The 13,696-nt window shown below is 38.9% G+C and overlaps 1 protein-coding gene across 3 annotated transcripts in view; it reads left to right on the forward strand.

Moving 5' to 3' along the window:
* Positions 1-13,696, forward strand: part of si:dkey-97m3.1 (fatty acyl-CoA reductase 1) — a 160,516-nt gene that overhangs the window by 35,354 nt on the left and 111,466 nt on the right. For 2 of the 3 annotated variants that reach the window (XM_048607793.1, XM_048607794.1), the window contains exon 2: positions 11,179-11,402. The exons of the other annotated variant lie outside the window; for it this stretch is intronic. In XM_048607793.1, coding sequence (XP_048463750.1) covers positions 11,214-11,402 — 189 coding nt within the window. In that variant the 5' untranslated portion in view covers positions 11,179-11,213. The remainder of the gene's footprint in view (positions 1-11,178; positions 11,403-13,696) is intronic. 3 annotated transcript variants of the gene reach the window in all.

Here is a 13,696-nt window from a genome sequence, read left to right on the forward strand (position 1 = left end):
AGCCTTTCTGCTCCTATGATGCTGCTTAGCCTGCTGTGTTCATCCAGAACAGTTCAAGTGCAATTTTTGAAATTTACTTATTTTCCGGATACTGTGAAGTTAATTGCACAAAATGATTACTGCTTAATCAAGAACAAAAGTGGAAAAATCTATTAATTATATCCAGTCACCAGGTTTATTCTATATGCTCCAAATGATAAGCAATACAGATTATTTTTGAGATTTTTTTAGCATTAGTTACATCTTACTCTGATAGTTCTCAACAATTGCTCACCCTCTGTTACCGTAATAGCTCAACAGCTGTTGGCATGCAGTGTTAAGAATGGGAATTGTCAATTCACCCAAGCTTTCCTCACCAAAATCCACACGTTATGTCCACCTATTAGAAAAAGTTTACAACATCTGTTTCATGAACATTCACAAGTGTTTTTCACTGCACTGGCACGAAGCTTATTGGAAGGTTTGTAAAATTTCAGTGTTGCGATCAGTAATAAAATATTAATCAGTCATTCGTTCCTTAATTTCAACAGTTATAACATTTTGCAGTTTGCTAGTAATAAGTACAAATAAAATTTGAGTACTGATGCTGAAGCTACTGAATAGACATGCACAAAACTCTCTTTTATGATCTTCATTTATAGTTTCTTCATAATTTTGTGTGCTATCACATTCCCCCAGCCAATCAAGAAAATGTATGGAGTTTTAAAATATTTTTAGAAAAGGCAGTTTCATATTGAAAAAGGAAGTTTGCCATGTCATAAACTGAAATATTATTTTTCAAATTAATGCAATAAAAAAGGAGTCAATTGAAAAAACACCTTCTTTAATTTTTAATTTAAATTAATGTACATGTGGTAATGGGTATCAAACTAAAAATTCATGATCATAGAATAAGTATTTTATTTATAAATAGCCACTGTAGAATAAACTCCATTAATTTTGCTTTTTCCGTTTTAACCTTGAGTGTACAAATGAAGCCTTGTGATCCTTCATTTTATGTGATATATTGATCATAATCATACTGGAAATAATCTTTCAGAAGGTATTATCACAAATGAAGAATGTGCATTCAGATAAGTCCAAAATATATAACTTTGACCTTCAGATTTGTTTGCGTTTTTTTGCAATTTATCACTTTTATCAATCACTAATGAAAATCCCATATTGCAAAATATTCTGCCCAAAAATACAACACTTTGTATCAGGCAAATTGGCTATCACGTTGTACCTTGGTTTTCTTAATCAGGTCGTTGTTAAGTACTGAAACATTGCAATAATTTAGAATTTAGTACTGTATGGGATTTATTTTTAATGCTTTGCTAGAATTATATCCTATACTGGCCACATTGAAAAAGGCACAAAGGTTTTTCTTTTGTGAGGGTAATTTATAACTTTTGCATTCTTTATATTTTATTGTTTTATATGTCACATAACAGATTGTGAACTCTCTGAATCCAGGAACTACAATAAAATGACACCACCTTTCACAGGTTTCCAAACCTATTTTCCCAACTTAATTTTTTGCTGTCTTGTAATCAATAATTCAATGTGATGCTTGCAATTGGTATCATAACAAAGTAATACATGGTTGTCTTCCCCAAAGAAAATTAGGTTTCCTGAGTACTTTACACAGTATTTGCACCCATTGGCATTCAACTGTAATAAAACAAACAGATGAAAATCTTGCACATGAGCTAACACAAAACAAGAACCTTCAGCACAATCACTCCTGGAAACAGTCGATATGCTCACCTTTAGAAGGAAAATCCTTTAATAAAACTTGTAAAACGATTGGCAATCTGCCCATATAAATTTACTGATTGAGTTAGTGACAGACTGATCACAATGTATAAATCAAATAAAGCACCAGTAATATAATTTAATAAACATTGCGTATCTCATTGCTATACCAGCCCAGGTCTGTAACTGCTTGTTTCTTTTGCTTTCATTTCAGTTCATCATGTTTATGTTATGCACTCTCTTTTTTACTTCCATTTCTTCATATTTGCTGTTGCAGCCAATTTAAGTTGTTATAAACCTACCAATGTACAGCTCATTTACGGTGCTGCAGCTGACACTGGTGTCTCCTCCGTGACTGCTCTGCCTCCCAATCCTGCAGTATGTCTTAGTACGTCCCATCTGCTTCCTGCTTCTCTGTGTGTAGAGGCAGGATCCCTTGAATAAGGTGCTGTATTGCATGAAACCAGCCAATGGGTATCAAACTCACAATTTCACCTTTGGTAGCTTGAGTGAAAGTATATGGTAAATGAGAAAATAAGCAAGTATTACAGTCAGATAATTCAGATTAAAGCAGGTAGCAAAGAATTCTTAGAACATTAACTCAATTTTTAATCCTTTCTGTTCGGGAAGTACTTGTACTGCTTCCTCATTTAGAATTTCTTTCATCAAATGATGGCAACTTAATTTTTCTTTAAGGAGAACAATAAAAATATCTGTCCGTCATTATGTAATGGACCTTTTGGCACATACCTTTGCAAAACAACATTTGATCTTGCAAGCCACGTCCCACAGACTCGAGAGGTTCTGTTATCAAAAGAGTCAATTTATTTTATATTTTGCACATCCATTTGTAAATTGAATTCTCTGCCATTTTATCTACAAAGTAAATTAGGACACAGTTAACCTTCACCTCTCATATCAGCCATTTGATGCAGCTATTCTCAGACTGGCACAATATTTGGAATTGTATGAAAAAAATCTCTGAAAGTGACTTTTTTTCTACAGTTCTAATTTGTGATAATTTGATCATTTTTGGTAAAATTGATATTCTATTCTGTGTCCTAAGTAGATATTTCATTTAGAATATTAAATGGGCAGGAAATTTGTTGATTGAAATGTCAAAGTAAATACAACGACACAAGCAAACGTGGACCATAAAATACCATCTCAATTTAACCTTCATTTTTCTCAGTGAATTTTTTGGTCTGGATTTTTCAAAGTTTAAGTGTTATCAGAAAAGCATTTGCCCAAAACTAAATAAGATTGTATTCTGAAGACAACATGACTTGAGAGTCAACTGTAATTTGTTTGCACTTACTTTTCCCCTGGGATGTGAACTTTGAGATGAAGGTGTCCCAGTCATGTAATGATTATGATGCTGCACCATAATCCACCAGTTATGGGTTAATTCTAGCATGGCACATTGAGAAATTGAATTCAATAAGTTTGTTACCAGGCAAAAGTCAAATCAAAAAATTGCCAGATTCTCATAAGTAACCATATATTACATCAGTGTCTTTCAGAAAGGAGAGTTTATTGACCCTACTAGGTTTGGCCAATGTGTACGTCTGCTGCCACACTACTTGGTGAATCTCTGGGTAGCCTCATTCATCTTTTGTAACCAGGACTTTCACCCTGTATGGTTAGTCACAGACGTTTTGCGTTGAGGAAGAATCATATTGGACTTAAAACATTAACTCTGTTTCTCTCTCCATAGATGGTGCCAGATCTTCTGTGTTTCTCCAGCACTTTCTATTTTTTTAATTTCAGATTTCCAGCAGCTGCAGTACTTTGCTTTTATTTACCCATACAAAGGAATGGACATGTTTTGCTTCTGGCACCTGCTGCAGAGCAGCATTGGCAGAAGTTAATGACAGTTAAAAAGATGGTGGAGAGTTAAGGTAGTGAAGCAAGAAACAGTCACAACTAGTCGACAGATAATTAGAAGAATGAATTTAACATTCATTCATGTACAAGCAAAAATAGTGCACTTGTGAGTCTAACATTTCATTGACAAGAGTTGTTGAAGAAAGATTTGAAGATGAGGAAATCTTTACCATATACTAGATTCATTTTTATAGGAACAGCAAAGTATGCTGTGCAGAACTCAAGGTAAAGGAAACGTAAGATCACTAAAGAAAAGAAAAATGAGAGACTAACTTTTTGTAAAACATCTTTCATTACCACTGAATGTCTCAGGCAAATGAAATACTTCTGAAGTGCAGTCAGTATTGTAATGTAGTAAGTTCAACAGCCAATATGTGCACAGCAAATTCCGCACACAGCAATGTGATTATGTCCATATATTCATGATAGCTCCCCTCCTCTTCGTTGAAATAGTGCCAAAAATCTTTTACATCCACTTGAACAAGAACATGGGAGCTCTGTTTAAAATTTAATCTAAAAGACTGTAGAGTGAAGCCTTCATTTTTGTGCTCAAGCTCTGTATTAAATCTTTCAGTAATCATTTAGATTGGACCCTTCTCACATTGTACTCCATGTCGCAAGCTTTACTGTGCCTGGGAAGCTTTGTTTTTCCATCCAGGATGCTAGCACTCAGTCAATGTCCAAGAAGTGAGTCATTGATGTTAATTTACAACTCTTTGATTGTCAAGAACAACATTCTGAGAAACACTACTTGTCAATATATTTTTTCATTTTCTCATAGTCACTGCTAATCTGAAAATGGTCTAGATGGTTGCAGCTGATGTACTCCATATAATTAGTTGTTTAATTTCATTAAATTGCAGATTATTTTCCTCATCCATTTATACTCCTCAGATGTTTATGATAATGGAATCATACTAATGAGGTACAGTTCATAAGTAGACCCATGATAATTTTTTGTTTTTGCACATTATGAATAATTGATTAAAGTCAAAATGTTCTCTCCTTTATTCCCTAATTATAAAATCATGATAAACATTCTCCATTTCGCAGTATCTTCTGAAACAAATTAAACATGTGTAAATAAATCTTAAAAATCTATCTTTCTTTAACAACATTGACTTCCAAATAACCTGAGAACGGAAAGAGAATAAACATGGTTATTTGTACTTGCAAATTATTCACCATGGTCTTTGATGGTAATCCTGCTCCTTTACTTGTATTTTCTACCACAGAATTCCATTATATAACGTGTACTGATCATTCTGTAACACATTACTTCCCTGTTGTCAATATCATTCATATATTCTCTGCAAACCGAAATTAATTAGAGTCCCATTGTACTAACACAACAATTCCTTCATGTTGCACTACGCTCAATAATAAGAGATATTCAGAGCAAGGAGTCTAGCACTTGCCTTATCCACTCAGATATTTCATAAGCATTTTATTCATTCATTTATGGGATATGGGCTCTGTGGATAGACCAACATTTATTACCCATATCTATTTGTCCTTGAGAAGATGGTGGTGAGCTCCTTTTTTCACCTTCTGCAGTCCTTTTGGTGTAAGTATACCGATAAAGTTGTTAGGGAGAGAGTTCCAGGATTTTGCACCCAGTGACAGTGAAGGAAGGGTGAAATAGTCTGAGTAAGGATAGTGTCTGTCTTGGAAAAAGCTAAACAGGAGGTGTGTTCCCATGCATCTACTGCCGGAGGTGTTGTCTAAGGAGCTTTCTGCACTACGTTTTGTTTATGGTACAGAATGCTGCTACTATGTGTTGGTGATGGAGAAAGTGATTGACACTGCATTCATAAACAGTCAAGAAGGCTGCTTTGTTCTGGATGCTGTCAAGCTTCATGAGTGTTGTTGGAGCTGCATTCATCCATGCAAGTGGACAGTATTGTGTCATGCTCCTGACTTGTGCCTTGTGTATGATGGCTTTGGGCAGTCAAGAGGTGAGTTACTGACTACAGGATTCCTAGACTCTTATCTGCTCTTGTAGCTACAGTATTTACATGGCTATCCAATTCAGTTTCTAATCAGCGGTAGCCCCTAGCATGTTGGTAGTGGGAGATTCGGTGATGGTGACACCATTGAATGTCAAGGGGTCGGGGGTGGATTGTCTCTTATTGCAGATGGTCATGGTCTGGCATTTCTGTGGCATGCATGTTACTTGCTCAAACCTAGAGTGTTCAGCTGAAGCCTGGAAATTGTCCAAGACTTGCTCCATTTGGACATGGACTGCAGTGATTGAAGTATCAGGAACGGTACTGAAAATTGTTTAGCTGACATATTCAGCTAACATTCCGACTCTAACCAGTCTTTAATGAAGCAGCTAAAGATGGTTGGACCATGGACACTACTCTGAGGAACTCCTGCAGAGATGTCTTGGAACTGCTATAATTGATTTCCAACAACCTGAATCGTCTTCTTTGTGCCAGGCATGTCTCTAACCAGGGGAGAGTTTTACCTCTGATTTCCGTTAACTCTAATTTTGCTCAGATTCCTTAATGCCATACTTGGTCAACTGTTACCTTGATGTCGAGGGCTGCCACTGTCAGCACGCCTCCAGAATTCAGCTCCTTTGTCTATCTTTGAACCAAGGTAGTACTGAGGTCAGGATCTAAGTGGCCTTGCCAGAACCCAAACCAAGTGTCCATAGGCAGAGTATTATTAAGTAAATAGTGTGTGAGTACACTTTTGATGACCCATTCCATCGCTTTCCTGATGATCAAAAGTAGACTGATGGATGTAATAATTGGCTGCGTTGTACCCGTCCTGCTTTTTGTGTCCAGGATAGACTTGAGCAATTCTCCATATTGTTGTGTAGATGCCAGTATTGTAGCTGTACTGGAAGAGCTTGGCTAGGGGTGCAACAAATTCTGGAGCACAGGTCTTCAATACAGTTGCTGGTATACTGTCGGGGGCCATAAACTTGAAAATGTAAAATAAAATTTGATTGAAGTGTAAAGGAAAAGGGACTCTAAAAGCACGCCAGTAGCAGTATCACTGGGCATTTATACACCCTGCTTCGTACGTGTTTACTTTTGTGCATTTTTGCAATGGTAGTTGTTTATTTCAGATCACAGCTGATCACTTTCTATGTATTCATTTGAACAGACAATTACGGCTGTGTCACAATATCCCACTAGTAGCATCACAGGTCCAGCTGAATTTTACGAAACTTGTACTGTTGCTTTAAGGCTACAAAGTATCGATGTTACAAATGAGGAAATTCTGAAGTCTGTTAAAAGTTAATTGCAGGTGGTGGTGGTTTGCATTTTGGTGCCTGCACACTTTTGACTCTGAGTTAAGGAAAATCAACGAAGCATGATTTTTATTTTCTCTCTTTATAACTCAGTCCTTACATTCGTAAACTTTTAGTGGAATTGTTCATGATGAACAGCCAATGTTCTGAGGACCTGGGTTCAAACCCCATCTGGCAGATGGTGGAATTTGAATTCAATAATAATCTGTAAATAAGAGTTTAATGATGACCATGAAATCATTACTGATTGTTGGAAAAACACATCTGGTTCACTAATGGTCTTCAGGGAAGGAAATCTGCCATCCTTATGTGGTTGGGCCTACATGTGGCTCCAGACACACCGCAATATTGTTGACTGTTAACTACCCTCTGGGCATATAGGGATGGGTAATAAAATGTTGGTCTGGCCGTGTGTGTGTGTGTGTGTGTGTGTGTGTGTGTGTTTGATAGCTTCATGTGGCACTGTGAACTGTAACTCAGGAATTAATCAAAACTTCTGGTGGAGGAAAGGGAGCAAAACTTAGTTTAGACTGTGGTGATTGTAATGAGGTTAGCCAGGAGGACTGCATACAATATGAGTTCCATGATTGGCACTGACAGATAAGACAGGAGTGTCAGACATTCTGTTCACTGTGAGAGCTGGCTGTGGGAAGCTGGATCAGTATCAAGCACTCTCCACATGTAAATAAAGGATGACTTGGTGACGGGATACTGGCCTTTGTGGAGTTATTTCAAAACAACTCTGGTTTCACATGTTATGAGTTTTTTGAATTTTTTTTAGAAAGGGTAAATGCTGCAATATGGGTTAAAGAAATCAGCAGTTTAACCTGGAAAAGCGTTTGTTAACAGAATGGAATCTCTGCAGCGGATGGCAGGTTAGTCTCCCAAACTATTTTAATGCTCCTCCTAGCAACTGTGTACATGTTGACGTATAATGGGTGGCATGGGGCATCTTGCATTTTCAGCCATCTCAGAAAATAAGAAACAAAAAAAGACACGTTAATTTTTATTAAAAAGCACAACTCAGAAATGTTATTTGTACTGTTGTAGAATGGCATTAATGGAATGCTAGGATTTGTAATTTGAGGGTAACATTCTACGTGGCACAAACATTAGTTTTACTTTTGTAAGTAGAGTGTGGTTATCTACTTTACATTTAAATTCTTGTGATTATTTCATCTGCATGTTGTTTGTTCAGAGAATTGAGCTGCTTCAGTTGTGGGAATAAACAGAATGACTTTTCTTACAGCCCAGGACAAATCACGTGTTTTCCATAGCCACGATATTTGCATACACTTACTTGTGTGAATGGGGACTGCTCAATAATGCCAAACACGCCAGCCTAAAATGTAAACCTGCTATGAATTATTGTAATCAAGCTGTGTTGTAATTCAGGACTGATGGCCGATTCTAAGTTTCAGCGTGTTGCATCCTGTAAATGCTGCTTGGGCAGTCCTTGCTGAGCTGATCTTCAGCAAAGCTTATTCTCTGCAGATTCTGCCATTTGTTTCCATGTTGTGCATTTGAGTATTCGGAACATCAGAGATGGGAATAATTCTGCTAACATATATGCCAAAACGCCATCCGATTCCGGAGATGATAATTTAACTGTTTCACTGGTTCTGATTGCACAATAGTATTGATCAGTGACTGCTATTCAGTTTCCTGGTAATGTTGCTTTTGTCCCTAATTTCAATTTACTCAGTTCTTTTGAGATTTTCATGGAATTGCTATAGTTTGTTGTAGAAACACAATGAAAATAATCAACACGTAACAGATACTGCAGCAAGTGGCATATGGAGTGTATTACATTCAAACCTTGGTGTTACTACTGACGAGGTTAAAATAAGAACAAAAGCTGGTAGATTTACAAAATAATATGCCATCATTATAATGTTGAGAGCATAAATCTTATCATCCTCCCCAAGTTAGTTACTATTCAGTTCAACAAATAGCAGCTTAGTGACCATAATTCCCACACCTTCTTTGTTCCCGTTTACCAGGAGGAATGCATTGTTCACTAGTTTGAAAATATAAACTTCCCAAAGACACAAATAATTTTTGTAATTCTGCAAAAAATCCCAGTGTTGATGAACAAGCGTAAAAGTCTGAGTATATGTAATTCTGATCTGTTACACGCTGGAATTGTACAGCCCCTGTATGAGAGAGGCACATATGTGGGTGTCCCTTTCAGGCAGAAGAAGCTGCTCAATTGTTGCAGTAATTACATCCCACAACGTTTCGGGCTGATCACCAACCAAAAAGCATCCTGATGCAAAAGGTCTCAGCCTGGCCCTCTCTTAAAGGGCCAGCTTGAGATGAGATAATTGTGAAGAACTTCTGCAATTGAGAAGTTTCTGAAAATACTTTGGAGTGTGTTTGAAGATGTTGTAGTGCATTCCTAGATTTGGAGCGTGCGTTACTTTATCCTCACAGTGGAGAGGATTGGGTAACCTGGCCACACAACAGTATTGAGGGCTGTGTTTGCAGCGCATCTGCATTTGCATGATGACAGGGGGACGGATCAGAAGCTGCAGGGGGAGCAAGCTCCGAGTGTTACCCTCTGTCAAGTTGCAGGGTCAGAAAATTGTTGTCAGGCCAGCCAATGGACCCAGCACCTTGGAAAGCATTGCCCAACAGGGTTATCCTATACACCACCTCGCCATCTACTAGGTCCTCTGCAGCAAGACCTCTGGTGAGCTGGAACAGGAATCATTCTTTTCCTTTGGCAGGGCTGCAGTCTACTGATGCCCAGTGACTCACCACTTGTATATCACAACTCTGTACCAGCCTGTCCAGGATGTGAAATTGCTGGTTGCTGCCCAATCAAGTGATGTAGTGTTATTCTGTCTTCTCTTGAGATTAAGCAGGTGACACTTCTTGGATGAGAACATCAGAAAAGGAAGGTTAGAGTGAGGGAAGGGATTTTGGTGGGAAGTGTGATCTTAGTAACTTGACCATCATGTCGGATGGCAAAATGAGGGTCAGCATGGAGTTAAGAACAAGTGTGAGGCAGGAACATGCTGTTGCCCTCATCATTCTCATCTTCCATTGCTGGCATGGGCTCTGTTGCAGCTGAACCTTTAATCAGAGAGCCATGTCTGTACAGCTGAACAGGAGATTGAAGCAGTTTTGTCTCCAAACATGTTTTCTCTGCTCACTTCTGTGTGTTTCATCTTGCTCTGCAAGAGAAATGAAAAAGTATGTCTATGATTATGATTAAATAATCTGCTTGTCACGGCTGAATGATTAGCAATACGTGGAGGCAGTGAGAGATGGTTCTGAGGATAGAGGTAGATGGATAGTTGACCGGAGTCCAGAGAGTCAGGTTCTGTGCTGGGCGATTAATGGGCTATGGTTCATTAGTGGTTGGTAGAGTGATATGTAGGACATGTCATGAAGATGTGTTCACTGTCTTGGCCACCCATGCACTTCATTAGATCTCCTGTGGCCTTGCTGCTAATCTTTGAGTCCAGATGCTGGGATTTGATCTCCCTGATTACGTAATGTCATGCCCCTTTGTGGGTGTTCCCTCTGGGCCTTCTAGCCCCAGTGGAACAATATCATCTATCCTTCTGTCTTCCTCTATCACTCAGGGTTCCTGTGTTGTATCTTGCTGTACACCATTTCTTTTTCTCCAGGGGTTCTCTGTGAAAGATTCCTGAGGGAAATTTTTGAGGGCAACTTTTCTTTCTCACTAAGTCCTTTATTAGAAGAAAATTGGCTGTTAACATTCTGTATGTATTTTTTAAGGGTTTTCTTCTTTAAAAGATTAAGATAGCACAAATACCAAAGACTGTTTGCTCACATTACTAAATCTTTGAACTTCAGATCCACCTATTTTAATTTGTGGTGAATGAATCTCTCAAATTCTGTTTCCAAGATGAGATCTCATTCAGTTTCTGCACCCTCTCTTCTGCGTACCTATGTCTCCAGCTAACACTTGGAGCCCTACTCCCTATTTGCTGCCTAGCTCTGTACTAGCTGAAGTGACATCTCCAGCTCATTCAATCATATACTCTTCCCTCCTGACCTTGCTATTCCTCCAGTAGCTGATTCTTTCTCTTGAGGAGCAGCAAGAGTGGGAATCAGGGGAATCCCTGATTGGAGGAGCTCAAGGGAAGGAACTAAGAAACCAGACTTTTTTTGTGATTGGCCAATATGATTTCATGGCAGAAGCTTACGAATCAACCTTTCTGTAGGAAGGAAGCAGAACTAAAAATGTGCAAGTGATATACATGTTAAGTTGTACTCATGTTGTTAATATCTTTTCAATCAAGGAGTACTGCGAGAGGGAAAATAAAGGTTGGCCAAGATGTCATCGATCGCTGCTTACTATGCAGGAAAAAATGTGCTCATCACAGGAGCCACTGGCTTCATGGGCAAAGTACTTGTGGAGAAACTGCTGCGGTCCTGCCCTGATGTGAAAGCCATCTACATATTGGTGAGGCCTAAAGCTGGACAATCGATGCAGGCAAGAGTCACAGATATGATGAAATGCAAGGTACAGTAATATAAAAGCCCCTTGGAAAAATACAGCTTGTCTGTAATTTCTGACAATTCATTCTGTTTCTGGGTCAATGTAACATTTTACCAGGATTGTCAACACAAACAGGCGAGGATGCTAAATATGACAGTTTTTATTTCATTTATTCATGTGATGTGGGTGTTGCTGGCTGAACCAGCATTTACTGCCCATCTCCAATTTCCTTTGAGAAGGTAGTGGTGAGCTGTCTTCTTGAACTGCTGTAGTCCATATGCTGGTTCACTCACACTGCTGTTTAGGAGGCAAGTTCCAGGATTGTTCTAGCAACACTGAAGGAATGGCGATAATATTTCCTAGTCAGGATGATGTGTAGCTCGGAGGAGAACTTTAAAGTGTTGGTGTTCCCTTGTATCTTCTGTTCTTGTCCTTCCAGGTAATAGAGGTTGTGGGTTTGGAAGATACTGTTGAAAGAGCTTTGGAGTTTACTGCAGGACCTTTGTAAATGGCACACTGCTGCCATTGTGCATCAATGTTGGACAATGTGAATGTTGAAGATGGTAGATGGAGTGTAAGTCAGGTGGGCTGCTTTATCATGGAAGGTGTCAAGCTCCTTGGGTCTCGTCCAGTGGAGAATAATCACACTCCTCACTTGTGGACATGTTTTGAGGAGTCAGGAAGTAAGTTACTCAGTGCAGGATTCCTAGACATTGACCTACATCCATACTTCATCGATGCTCTTCCCTCCTTTATAAGGTGGGAATATTTGATGTTAATTGTACAATGTTTATTACTCTTTACAACTCGCAGGATACTGAATATGTCCATGCCACTATGTGGCAGGACCTGGACAACATTCAAGATTGAAATAAGTGGCAATGAACATTCATCCCACAAGTGCCAGCCTATGACACATTCCAACAGGAGAGAATCAAACATTGATTATTACCTTCATATTCAATGGTATTACCATCACTGAATTCCCCAGTGTCAACATCCTGGGGCTTACCATTAGAAGAAGCTGAAATGGATAATTCATACAGATACTAAAGCTACAACAACAGGTCAGAGGCTGGGAATTCTGTGGTAACTCATCTCTTGACTCCCCAAACCTGTCTAATATCGACTAAGCTCAAGCCAGGACTGTATGAATACTTTCCACATACCTGGATGAGTGTAACTCCACCAACACTCAAGAAAGTTGAACCAATCAGGAGAAAGCAGCCCACTTGATTGGCACCATATCCACCACCTTCAACATTCACTGTTGCCCTCACTGATATGTAGTAGCAGCATGTATACTTTATAGAAGGTGCACTGCAGGAACTCAACATGGCACCTTTAACAGCATCTTCCAGACTCTCAAAATCTCCCACCTTGAAGAATAACAGCAACAGTTGCATGGATATACCACCAGCAGCATTTGTAAGTTCCCCTCCAAGCTACATTCTACATTGATGTGGGTCTATATTACTGTTCCTTCACTGTTATGAGAGTCAAACAATGGAACCTGTTTCCAAGTAGCATGCTGTGTCTACCTGCATCAGATGGGTTGCAATTGTTCAAGGATGTAGTTCATCACCACCTTGGTAAGAGCAATTGGGATGGGCAACAATAATTTCAGGCCTACGTAGCGGTGCCTATATCCCATGAAAGAAATAAAAAAAAACTGTCAACATCTCCTCTGTCAAACCCTTCAAAATCCAATACGTTTCAATAAGATAACTTCTCATTCTTCCACACTCATGTGAGTACAGGCCCAACCTTTTATCTCATTCAGTCAAGGGATGGTATTTGCCATGGAGAGAAACTTGTTCCCATGTATCTTCTGCCCTTGTCCTCCTTAGTTATTGTGTTAGTGGGTTTAGAGTGTGCTAAGGACCCTTTACAGATCTCTGCTCAACCAATCCTTTCCGTTTCATTCTGCAAATCAACCCAGTGAAACTACTCTTAACTGCCTCCAGGTGTGGTCTCGCCAGTCCCCCGTGTAGTTATAAAAAGACTTCCCAATTTTATACCCTATTCCCTTGTAGTAAAGGCCAACATTCCATTTTCCTTCCTAATTACTTGCAGTATTGACACACTTTGTTTTTGTGATTCATGTATGAGGCCATCCAGAGCCCTCTGGATCACAGCACTCCGCAGTCTCTCTGTTTGAACAAACTCAGAGGGAACAAACTCACACTTTCTCACATCTGTCAAATGTTTCCCAACATGTATTTGTATACACATTTCCCTTTGCAGACTTTCTGTGTCCACCTTACAACTTGCTTTCCCACTTATTGTTTGATGCCAAGACAAAAATGTAACATTAT

This window comes from Rhincodon typus, chromosome 18 (assembly GCF_021869965.1).
Source record: "Rhincodon typus isolate 14 chromosome 18, sRhiTyp1.1, whole genome shotgun sequence".
In the NCBI taxonomy this organism is placed as follows: Eukaryota; Metazoa; Chordata; class Chondrichthyes; order Orectolobiformes; family Rhincodontidae; genus Rhincodon; species Rhincodon typus.